The sequence below is a fragment of the Lutjanus erythropterus genome, chromosome 8 (genome assembly GCF_056507025.1).
Source record: "Lutjanus erythropterus isolate fLutEry1 chromosome 8, fLutEry1.hap2, whole genome shotgun sequence".
Lineage (NCBI taxonomy): Eukaryota > Metazoa > Chordata > Actinopteri > Lutjaniformes > Lutjanidae > Lutjanus > Lutjanus erythropterus.
In genome coordinates this window covers 32,999,559-33,011,920 of record NC_139324.1, presented here as the reverse complement: position 1 = coordinate 33,011,920, position 12,362 = coordinate 32,999,559, and the positions used below count along the sequence as shown (strand labels likewise).

Sequence of the window (12,362 nt, the reverse complement as noted above, 5' to 3'; positions counted from 1 at the left end):
GTTTAACCTTTTTCTTGGCTGTAGGGACAAAAGGTGGGAAGAAGTACTTATCTGAAGCTTCTCTTTGCAGCAATCAGTAGATTCAATTGTACAGAACTCATTCTTAAGAACTGGGACAAAAGTGTGTTTTGAGGGGATTTTGATTTTTAATCTTCAGTTATGCAGGGAAAATATATTTTAAAAGATCAAAGTCTTAGCTATTAAATGGTTTAAACTGTCAACCTCTGGTTGATAACATTTTTTATTGAGTGTGGAAAACCTCCATCTTACAGGGTTGACAAAATGTAATTTTTTTTTTTTTTATTTCACAACATAGTTGCAGTGAGTAGCCATTTTATTTTTGGAGCAGGAATTTGGCACAAACAACATGGAAGCATGGATCCATCCTGCCTTGTATCAACGGTTCAGGCTGCTGGTGGTTGTGTATCACCTTAGTACCAACTGAGCATCATCACCCACAGTCTACCTGAGTATTGTTGCTGTTCATGTCCGTCACTTTATGACCACAGTGTAACCATTTTCTGATGGCTACTTCCAGCACATGACATGACAATGAGTTCACTGGACTCCAATGGCCTCCACAGTCACCAGATCTCAATCCAACAGAGCACCTTTGGGATGTGGTGGAACGGGAGATTTGCATCATGGATGCGCAGCCGACAAATCTGCAGCAACTGTGTGATGCTGTCATGTTTCCAGCACCTTGTTGAATCTATGCCACAAAGAATTCAGGCAGTTATGAAGGCAAAAGGGGTCCAACCCAGTACTAACATGGTGTACTTTAAAATGTTTTGGTTTGCTTTAATTTTTTTTTTAACACCCTCGTCCCAGAGAACAATTTACAACTTAAAATTTAAAAAAAAGCCTTCAAAATCTATAACAAACAATATTTACCAATAACATGGTATAAAAATGTGCTATTGTAATCATCTTTGTTTTAAAACTGATATTTAATGAAAATAATGACCCTTTAAAGTTGTGTCCTAGATTTCCATCAACTCTATCAGATTTTTAGAAATCGTGATTTAATCAGGCATAAGAAGGGTTAGCTATACTTCAAGGACCCCTGTCACACTTTCCTTCATTTTGATGAGCATTAAGGGAACTCTTAGCAACTTAAAAGAACAAAATGTCTACTCACTACAACTATACAGTGAAATGAATAAATGGAACACTTTGTCAACTTCTTAAGAAGTCTATATTTAATTTCAAAAATAAATGTCTGGGACAAGGGTCTTTACTGGCACAGAGCAAGTTTAGACATTTTTAAAAATGGAAGCAAACCAAAACATTTCATAAATTATATATATTTCATGAATATATGAATAAATTTTCTCCCCCAAAAATGGAATTAGAGTGTTGGTATTAATTTTTTCTTTGGTTTGTTTGTTTTGGACGGACATGATTTGTCCCAATTTTGAGGAATGGATGACAGACAAAAAGCCTAAAAAATGGGTAACCTTTCAGGAAGCAGTCAGAACAGATTTTTGTCCCCACAAAGTCAAACAAACAGCACAACTAAACTTTCCACACTTAAGCGAAGAGTGTCTTTCACATTTCTTATTCACTTCTATACACCCCCGTGCACACACACCATCCCTCAACTTTTCCCGGCTCGACTGTGCCTTATATTTCATATTCATGAGGATAACTTAGCTAAGCTTGATTGAAAGGTGCATCGGAGGGAGTCCTATCCCTGCTCAGCCGGAGACCTCCTCCACCCCATCCCTCCAGTCCCCTCAAATCCAGAGAGTCCATTCACAGCTCGCAGAGAGTGCACCGCAGAAATCAATAAGTGCAATGCTACAATATAGTGGCGACAAATTGATTTCATCCAAAGGCAATTTCGACCCCAGTAGAAACGCGGGTGGGTTTCAGCACTGAAGGGGTCTTTTACTGCGCCTTCTCTCGATTAGCCCCTTATGTAGTTAATAAGTTTTATCCTCTTATATATGTTGCCTATATGGATTATATTGATCATTTTACACTTCTCCTGGGAGCTGCTGGCTGAGGAACGGTGGACCAATATGACAGCAACATCAAAGGCCTTGTAATGGATGAGACAGCCAGCCTCGGACTCTCTAAAGCACTTGAAGGGAGGGAAGAATTTTGATCTGTGCTGCTTGATGTACAGGAGTGGCTCTATCCTGATGGTTCAGGCTTATATCCTTCCTCAGTCAGCACCACACTGTAGAATTATGACAACCGCAACAGAACAAACTGGGACACAAGTGACTTGTTTCTCCCCCCACAGCAAGAGCTTGTTTAACTGTCAGGACCATCTGTGCAAAAAGCAGTGATATGATAGACCCTCCAAGACAAGTTTCTTGTTACAAAGAGATAAGTTTGTGTTCAAGGTCTTTAAGGGTCCAAAATTCTGGACAGCCCTGTCTACCCAAACATGACATGTTTATATACTTTTTCTAAAAAAGATACCTGATGGAAAAGAGACCCGAGGGCAGAGAGAACTGGTCTGAAAAGGACACTGGTAGTGACATGATGTCCCACAAATTAATAAGCATCTATAGCCAAAAAGAGGGGCTACATAAGGTCACTTCACAGTTCATACTTTTTAGACTTTTTTTTTCCTTGCAATAAACACATGACCATAGCTGATAGGGAAGTGTAGCATCAGATATGGTGATATTGTTTTGCTATAACAGCTGGTATTGCAGTATTATAGGTCAGTAAAAGCAAAATACTGGACTGAATTTTACCACTAGGTGTCGCAGCTCACTCAGTCGCTCCAGAATGAAACACAATAAGAGCCTGTGAATGAGAATGGAGTTGGAAGTTACTGAGTTTTCCACAAGTTCCTGCGAATGTTTCACAAAAAAAGCCTTGTTAAAAAATGAAGGGTTTTCATCCACTGAATTTCTAGGGGGGAGGGGGGGTTACTTTGAAATGGATACAGGAAATGTTAAGTTTGTTTTAATAAAGTAATGTAGTAACTTTAACAGGGAAAACATGAGGGGATAAAAATGAGGCTTAGTACTTCTGCTTCATTACTGTAGGCCACTGACAATCTATAGTTGGCTAGCTATGTCGCTAACATAGCAAACAGGTTTAACAACAGTTGCTGAGCGAACCCGAAGAAGCCAGAGGAAAAACATGTTTGCTCTTAATATAAAGTCACAGTAAAGTCAGCTCAGTCTGTGGGTGTTTATTCTGATACTTCACCTAAAATGTTACAGCGACCAACCAGCACCTTATTGCTAACACTGGCAGGGTTTTATCAGAGTTATGATGAGATATATGTTGCATACCTCCACAGATGCACACGCATGTATTTGTTTCTCTAAGCTGCATGCACAAATGTGTTTAACCACTAAGTTTAAGAAGTACTGCACATATGACTACATGAGTGAGACTAGGTTTATAGATTGGATTATACTGGACAGGTGAAAACTGATATAGTTTTGCTATTTCAAAAATGAGAGAGCCATCATCTTCAGACAGTCTAGATAGTGTGTTTTGGATTCATTCTACTTTCATGTGGAGGCACTGCCATGTTAATTAAAAAAAAAAAATCAGGAATTCAAGGCAACACGAGGTGAGTCATTGATACACAAATTATTTTGGGGGTGAAATTCTCCTTTAGGAGAGTTAGCTGAGAATCGGTATAAGCTTTTTTGCACCATCAATCGTTTTTGGCGACTAGAAAGCATCTCTACATCTCTTCATCTCTAGAGCATCTCTGGGTATCTCTACTGGACATCTCTAGTTGGTATGTTGTAATAACATCAACCACTCTATTCTATTCTATTCTATTCTGTTCGTTAGCAAGAATGGAAAGTACTGGGGTGAAACTCAGTCAGAGTTATGAAGTCGAGCAGATTCAGGCCATGGCTGTTGTGCATAACTTCCCCTCTACTTCATGGCTCGAGGCCACGGATGGCACATCAAACAGCAGCTTCTCACTGAGTCCAGCCCCAGCTCCCTCAGCACTGGCTTCAACTTGGCACCACAATGAAGAGGACTGGCTTGGCAAAAAAAAAAAAAAAAAGATGCTGGTGGTGGTGCTGGACAAATGCAATTCCCTAAGTATGGCGCAACATGCGAGAAAGAATACAAGATGGAACATAACACACAAGCACATACTGTCACTGCACATGCACTTGTGGATGGATGTGTTGTTTCCTTCGACTCTGGGGGATCACAGGGAAGGAACAGTTGAAGAGAACAATGAGAGACAACTGAATTATTTAGAAAGAGAGTTTGGAAGCAGCAGAGACACAAGCTCAGTGCAATGTGTCTCCTTACAAATCTAAATAAATTCTAGCCTTGGAATAAACTGTAATTTCTCAGCACAGAGAGAATTTTAAAATTTGTAGTACAAACTGATTGCCTTTCTCATATTCCCCCAGTGTTACCTTGACAAACTTGTATGGCATATATTCATATATTTGTGTAACCAGGCTTGGGGACTAACAAATTACATGTAACAGGATTGTGTAATTAGGATACAAAAATAAAAGGTAACCGTATTCCATTACAGTCACAAAGACATAATCACTTAAAACATAATCAGATTACAGATACATTAAGTGAAAACGTGGATTATTAGCAAGATTGCAATTTTAAAGTACCTTTAAATTAAAAAAGGATATATGTGCAGTGCGTTCACGTTAGTCTCACAACATGGTCTCAAATCAGCTACTCTGACAGTTGCCAATTCATTATCTCTTTAAAAAAAAGTTTTAACAAGGTGGAAATTTCGTTATAGACCAACCGCTAGCTTTAGATACACAGACACACGGCTGATGCTAGCTACACAGACCAACCGCTAATGTTACCTACACAGAACAACTGCTAACTTTAGCTGAACAGACCAACTGCTAACATTAGCAACAAAGAATTCCAGTTAGCTAGCTACACACCTACCTGCCAAGACTACTTCTAAAGAAAAACTACTTTTGGGGCTGTAGGTGCTGGTGACCTGGATGGTACGTGGGACTAAGTTTTTGGCAGTTTATTTGAAGTTTGAGTGTGAAGTATGAATAGCATAATGATGCTTAACAAAGTACATTTAAATGCACACAATTACTACTATTAATCTAAACACGAATTTGCACATAACAAAGGAAGGAATAGCTGGACGAGCAAAAAAAATTATATAAGGCTGAACAATTTCACCACATTTGGTAATCTAAAATTAAGGGAAAGTGTTCGGGTTACATTTCTTTAATAATGTAATACTTGGATTAGGTTTCTGACTAAAATTTTCAACAGGTAATTAGTAATTGTAGCGGAACATATTTTTAAAGTAACCCTCCTAACCGTGCGTGTAACATTGACCCAAACATCAGTGGGTGGAAACATGCTTCAGTGTTGTGTATGCCAGCCATCCAGGCTGATTGCACTGGGATTTCTTCCCCATCGGAAATAAGCAGCAAAAGTCATTTCAAAGCACATTTTCCTGACATTCCCTATCAACGAGGACATGCATGGCACTATGTGGTGCTACCTAATAAATCATTGAAATCTCATTCCTCTTGCTTTCCTGTGTGTAAAAGATAATAAGGGAAATAATTCATGTTATGATTGCACTGGAGAGCGAAAAAAAAAAAGAAAAAAAAGAAAAAAGAACACAAACAAAGCAGCGTTTGCACCATGGGGCTAAACACAACTGACCACGACTTACTGATAACACTTTTACTTAATGCTATTCAGCCAAAATACAAATTGATTCTCTCTCCATTTTCACTCACTCAGAAGATTTGTGAGGTTGGATTTATCTTCAAAATGAGTAAATAACACCTCTGACCTTGTGCTGCGCACATCATGAGCTGGCCCTGGCCCTGACATGCCCCACTTAGCCCTGTACTGAAAAAGCTCTACATCTTTTTTGCAAGTCAAGAGCTTCATTTCTCACTGACCTCAGGGTGAGAGCGCCCGAAGGAAACCTAGTAGCACAAGGATCCATTGTTCATAAAGAGGCAGAGCCACCCACACAATGCTTCCCTACTTAGTACGCTATTTATCAGCAATCACATTCACTGTCTTCTCCAACTTCTGAAGGAACACACTTGGGTCGATTGCTGGGTTGGTTGTAAATCAGATGAGGATTTTTTTTGTGTGTATGAGCAGGAGCGACGGGTGGAAATAACAGAAGAGATAAAGTCTTTTAACAGCATCACGAGTGAGCATCGTATCACTCAGTGTGAGGGGGTTAATTGCGATAACAGCACCAGCCGGGTACTTCGGAGAGAGAAGAGGGGGCAGACTGTCTGCATATTCCCATCTGGCGTGAAGGTGATAGAAGCCAGTAAACAACTACAAGCACACTCGCCAATTTATTAATTCATCTATGAAATGCAGCCTCCTCCAACCAGTTGTATTTTTGTGAAAGATTTTCTAAAAGCAACTCCATAATCACAGCATATGCCCTTGATGTTGTTGTTTCCCCCACACAGAGACACCAGAGGAAAAGCCTGGTTTATTTGGATAAGTCAGGCTAATTTGATCTGGCTAATGTCAGTGGCTTATAAAGATTGCTGCTAAGTAACTATGGTAACTTACATCACCGGCTTAATTTAACTGTGTCAAAGAATTTCCAACAGGTGGAACCAGAACCACAAAAGACAGTTCCATCAGGTGTCTTTTTGTGATCTCATCACTTCTGTCCATGTGGAAACATAAGTTCAGACCTTTTTCTGCGTGACCAAGAATGAATTTATGTGTTAACTTTAGTTCCAAAAGTTGTATTAATTAAATGAGAAGCTAAGAAAATCATGTCGTAGAACTTTTACTGTCTGATTATTTGACATGGAGTGGACATGGTGGAACCCTTTTATTTAAAAGCTTAAAATTTGTGCCAAGGTTGTTTATTCATTCACTCATATTGTTCAGTCTGTGACAACAAACAAACAAACAGAGAAGAGAAGAAAGAGAGAAGAAAATCACTCTTGTTTTCTCTTCTTCGACTGTTCTGGGCTGCTTCTGTTCTCCATGCACGCTCACAATGCAAGCTTGTTTAAGCCTGCCGTGAGTTAGCATTGATTAGACCAAGTTAAAAGAGTTGTAAGTTAATTCAAGCAGGGCTCACTTAATCTCAGATTTTATTAAAAGCCTTGATGGAACATCCATCTGCTCCTGGATCAGGCAGTGACATATTTTCTCAATAATAACTGTGATATCCTTAACAAGTTATTGTTTAAATCTAGTTTCTTCAAAATTTCAGGCCATAGACTCTTTAGCTGATGTAGAGATGGAGCAGAGACCCCCTACTACATATATTATATTGAATATTTTCAGCTTCTCTATTTTTGTGCATAGCCATAACTGCTAAATTGTGCAGTTGTAACAGGGCTAATGTTAGTTTTGTTAGTCTCACCCTCTGCACTTTAAGCTCACAACAGTGTCTGTACAGTTGGGATATTAATACTTGGCCAATATGTTTCAATAATACATATTTTAGAAGTTTGCCATTATGGTTGGTGACACACTGATTTAGTAGGGTAGTTAGCTCACACGACTGCACAAGGCTTCATGTGTAGCCTTTTGTCAATGTCATCTAAATTAAATTTTTGTTGTTGTTTTTACAAATAGGTAGTAATAACCAATAATTTGAAGGACCCCGTGCAGTAACTCTGAGGACCCTCTACAGGTCACAGACCTCCTGTTGAAGAGCCCAGGTTTAGATCAATGTGAAACAATACTGGCGCATGTTGCTAGTCTGCATCCTTTCAAAAACAGAGGGCAGCCAGCCTTGTGTTCGGCAAAGCGACTATTGATTAACGCAGGCAACTGAACGAGGGGATGTGATCACTGTAGAAATCAGCTATCGAAATAATGAACTGCAAGGATAGCAATTTGAAACAAGGTAATAAAGAGAGAGAAGTGAATAATGTTTCACAAGTTTCAAGTAAGAGTCTGTGAAACATTGATTTAATCCACCTTTATTTGGTTAAAAGAGAAAAAGCTTGAGGCTTAAAAATATCAGGCTGATTCCATTTGATCATCACCTTCTGTTCCCTTTTCATTAAGCTCACATTGGTATGTGGATTACCATTTGTACTGACAAGATTTCTTCGAGATCAGTGGTGGACTGTGGCTGTCTGATGGGCAGGGGTGAAAAAAATAAAAAGGGCCCCAGCTGTATATAGTGGGGCACCAGCGCACCAATAGTCGTGATGCATTTGCACTTTACCAAATTTTGTCCACTGGAACGCCACAAGAGACTTTTTATCATGTTTTGTCCACTTGAGGAGCACAATAAAGGGCACTTTATCATATTTGGGCAGTGTTCGAAATCACCTCTAAATTATAAAAAGTTTTAGAGCAAATTGGTGGCGAGTATGCCTCAATGTAAAACGTGGATCCATATATATTAAATATCAGACATCGGCCCTAACCAGTTTAAGTTTCCGAATTTAGACACATGAATGAAAACAAACAACTTTTCCTAGTATGTGTCTGGTTCCTTAACCTAGAAAATTACTCCAATTTCTTGTAAGAGTTAAGAAAACTGTAGAGCTGTTCTAATCTGTCTAGAGTTCCTAGCAGGGGGTGAATGAAAGGGTAAACACACACACACCAGGAAGTATGAAAATATAAAATGTTAAATGTTTGATCTCAGATAAACACAAGTTTTTTTCAAATATTGGGCGCACATAATGAAGATGCACCATCCGCATTGACTAAGAGGTTGCTTCTTTATGGTTTGCTCTAAAGGCACTCATAATAACCACAACAAGACACAGTGCAGAAACACGTGTAACAAAAAAATACATCAGCCACTCACCTGTGAGGTTTTTCAGACCCAACTGGCGCAGGCCGAAGTTTCCGTCACGTCTGTAGTTGAGGAAGATTGCGAGCGAGTAGCGGTCCTCGTACAGCTTGGTCCCTCGGATGATCCTCAGGTTCTCCAGAGGCAGGTAGTCAAACTGGTTCAGGGCCACCAAGACATAGCCTGTCACCTCTCGGATGGACTGTGGACAGAGTTTTGAAGGGAGGTATCGGTGTGAATTTTAACCGTGCATGGTGTTGTTGCATTTAAGAAAAAAAAGAAATAAGGAAACACATCATTTGTTATGTAAAAGAAATAAAATTAAAAGAAACATCCAGCAAGAGAGACGAAGGGATAGTTTATTAAACTGTAGTGCCCACTAGCAGGCCTTGAGGGCACATTATTCATGTTTTTTCCAGTAAATGAGTTCAGGGGTATAGGAGTTCAGGGTTTAGTCAGACAATGTTTTCAGCCAGCGAACGCACCACTGTGAAAAACACACAAAGTAAATTTTATAATACATCATGAAGATGAAAACTACAGCATGCACTCAAGCTGACATACTGCTTTTTTTGTGCAGTATGTTGATCAAGAGCTTTAGAGTCTGTCTACTTTAACCAAGATTTTGCACATCTAGACCAACTTTGTTATAGACTTATGATAATTTTTCATAAAGGGAATATATTTCTTCACACTCGACTGAATCCTTCTGATGGCTATTTTAACCTCCTTGTTTTTTCTAATGATAAACTTTTTAAAATTATGCACTTTTGAACTTCGGGTCTGTCATCTGTAAGTGGAAGTAAACAAACAGTTACTATTAGCTTTTCTTAATAATTCAGTGTCTTATAGAAATGGACTATTCTACACTGTGAGAAAATATTATGCCTTAAATATACTGTATATTGCAATTAGTTCTGAAAATTGTGAGAAAATGAGCAGTCTTCTCTGCTCTGAAATGCCAGTGCGTGTGAACTCAGTGTCAAACACCACAACAACCTGAAAATAAATCAAAAATATAAAATATATATATATATATATCATGCGTATATGTCTCGTATTTATGTTTTTGTGTCTTTTTATTTTGTCATGGGTGTTGAAAAGAGCACATGGTTTGTCATTGTTATTGACATTCATCAATGCTCAGTGCACTTTTATATTTTCTAATTTTGTGCTTGCTATTTTTACTGAGGTTGAGCTCCAAAAAGATGGTTCTTTGTGGAACACCTAACAGGTGGACTTCTTCATTTACAAATAATCCTGAGCCTTTTTGGCAAGGTTACTTTGAACAGTCACAACAGAATGTGGTTTTATTCTTCCCACAACAAGTTGCCTTTGATTTTTAATGAATTATACAAAAAATAAATAAATAAACCACATGTTTTTTTGTTTTTTTTTTTTGCAATTTTCACCTGCCCTTGCAATTTCATTGCAAAAACCGCCTTAAAACATTGCAACTACATCACATTTATTTTTCAAGGCCGTAAAATCTGGCATTTTAGGCTGCAACAATCCCAAAAAAGCCAGCAAAATCCTGGAGGGACTGATTAAAGTAAAATGAGGTAAGGGGGGAAAGAGATAATGAAGCAGAGAAGAAACAGAAACAACCAAAACAAAATGGAAGAGGATGAAAAAGAAAGTAAGGACTACATCTGATCATTGGCAGCAGTGATCTTCAAGGTCACTTTCCACATATTCAGTCATGCCAGCAAGTTGAGCGCGAGCATCTGAGCGAGGAGAACTTGCTCTAGGGTTTGTGACCTCAATGCAAAACTTGGCACGGGGTTCAGCGCTCATGTCTGGGGTCCGGCCTGGGGTGACTGAGCCACAAGGACAGCCATTGCTTCACACTTTAAATGTCATTTAGGAGGGGATATAACGACTGTCGAGACTTTGGCGAGGAGCCACCCAGTCGGAGCTGCTGTTGCATGAATCAAAGTGACAGGCTGTGTCCTCTTTCTCCCATCCACCATCATGGTGGCTGTCATTAGCAGACAGGCGGTCAGAGAAGTCTTTCCACGCCGGCCCGCTGATGCTGATAATCAACAAGTCTGTGTGTGAAGTGCTGTTGCAGCTGATGTGGTGAGCTGAAATAAGTCCTAAGGAGGGCCCTGGCAGCGTAGTCATGGCGTCTGACAGCTGTCAGAGAGCATGGCCATCAGCCACCAGTAAGTAAGCCGCAGTCACAGCTCCGTCATCATTACCCTGCTGATTACCATTAATAGAAACAGACGGGCCGGAGTCTGGTGAGTCGCTGTGTATTTATTTGAATGAGTGATGGGGAATTTATATTCAGTATGTATGTGTGCATGTGTTTATCACTTCAGAAACTAGTTGGAAGAGAAGATCAAGTAAGATAAAAAAAAAAAGTATTCTAACAGTCAGAGAGTCACTGAGGATAATGTTGCCATGGTTGATGCATCAGTGGTGTGCGTGTTCATTTGTCTAAATTATGGTATGAGTATGCATGCATGCATGAGTTACAAATACTCGCTCAGCAGATGAATTTAAAGCCAAAATGGATGGATGTTATTTTTTTGTTTGTTTTGTTTTCTGACAGTCATCTCTGCAAATGCATGAAATTACTTCTAAGCAGATTAACGGGTAGTGTTTTCACTATTTTTACACTTTATTTTAGATTTAGAATATAAGGTTTCCGTTAAATATAATACATTTTAATCTAATGCAACTGTACATAACATCAACATGTATTTTGGCCCTCATAGGAAAGCACTTGGGCATCTCTGCGCTACACCACGGATGTATAAAGAGAACTGAGTAAAAGCTTGGAGGCGGGGCTCCATTCATTCCAATGGATAAAAAGCTGCATCCCGCTGCAAACAATTTACAGACCCACTTCACTACATAAGACAACTGCTTATTTGAATGGAGACAGACTGATATAATTGAGCATCTTATTTAAGAATAAAATTACATATTAAATAATGTATTTCATGTATTTCAAATATACAAATGCAAGCTCTTAAAGTATTCTGCTACAGACCACATCTCATTTGTTCTGCCAAGCAAAATACAATTTACAAAGTTCTCAAATTAAAGGAGTATTTTAAATACATTTAATTGAAACGCAGCCCATCTCAGAATGTACAGTACGCTGAGTAATTAAATTAGTCACCAACTATTTGGATTATTCATTTTGTGTCATTTTTTAGGAAAAAAAATATATCAGATTTTCACAAATAATTTCTGTTTTTTTAGTCCTCTGTGCCAGTAAACTGAAAATCCTTGGGTTGTGGGCAAAACATCTGAGAACATCACCTTGGGCTTTGGGAAATATTGATCAACATTTTTTTCATTTTCTTATGAACCAAACAGCTAATCAGTTAATCAAGAAAATTATCAGCAGGATTAATCAATAATGAAAATGATCATTAGTTGCAGCAGTTCTTTTGTGTCTGTTTTGTAATATGTTGTGCCATCAGTGTGAACACAGAGTTAGACAACCGAGGCCACACTTCTCACTTTGACTTTATTTCACTAGCCAAGAGCTGAGGTCTGTTGGATGACTCAAATTCACCCTGCTGGGAGTTTGAAGGTCTTTTCTACCCCGCTACTACACATCCAAATAGCTTCGAGTCTATGTAGTCCAGTGACATTGCCCTGGGCATTG

At 38.9% G+C, this 12,362-nt stretch overlaps 1 protein-coding gene across 1 annotated transcript in view; it reads right to left on the bottom strand.

Annotated features, from left to right (window-relative positions):
- Nucleotides 1-12,362, bottom strand: part of erbb4b (erb-b2 receptor tyrosine kinase 4b) — a 459,675-nt gene that overhangs the window by 193,248 nt on the left and 254,065 nt on the right. The window contains exon 3 of the mRNA XM_084725337.1: nt 8,747-8,933. Coding sequence (XP_084581463.1) covers nt 8,747-8,933 — 187 coding nt within the window. The remainder of the gene's footprint in view (nt 1-8,746; nt 8,934-12,362) is intronic.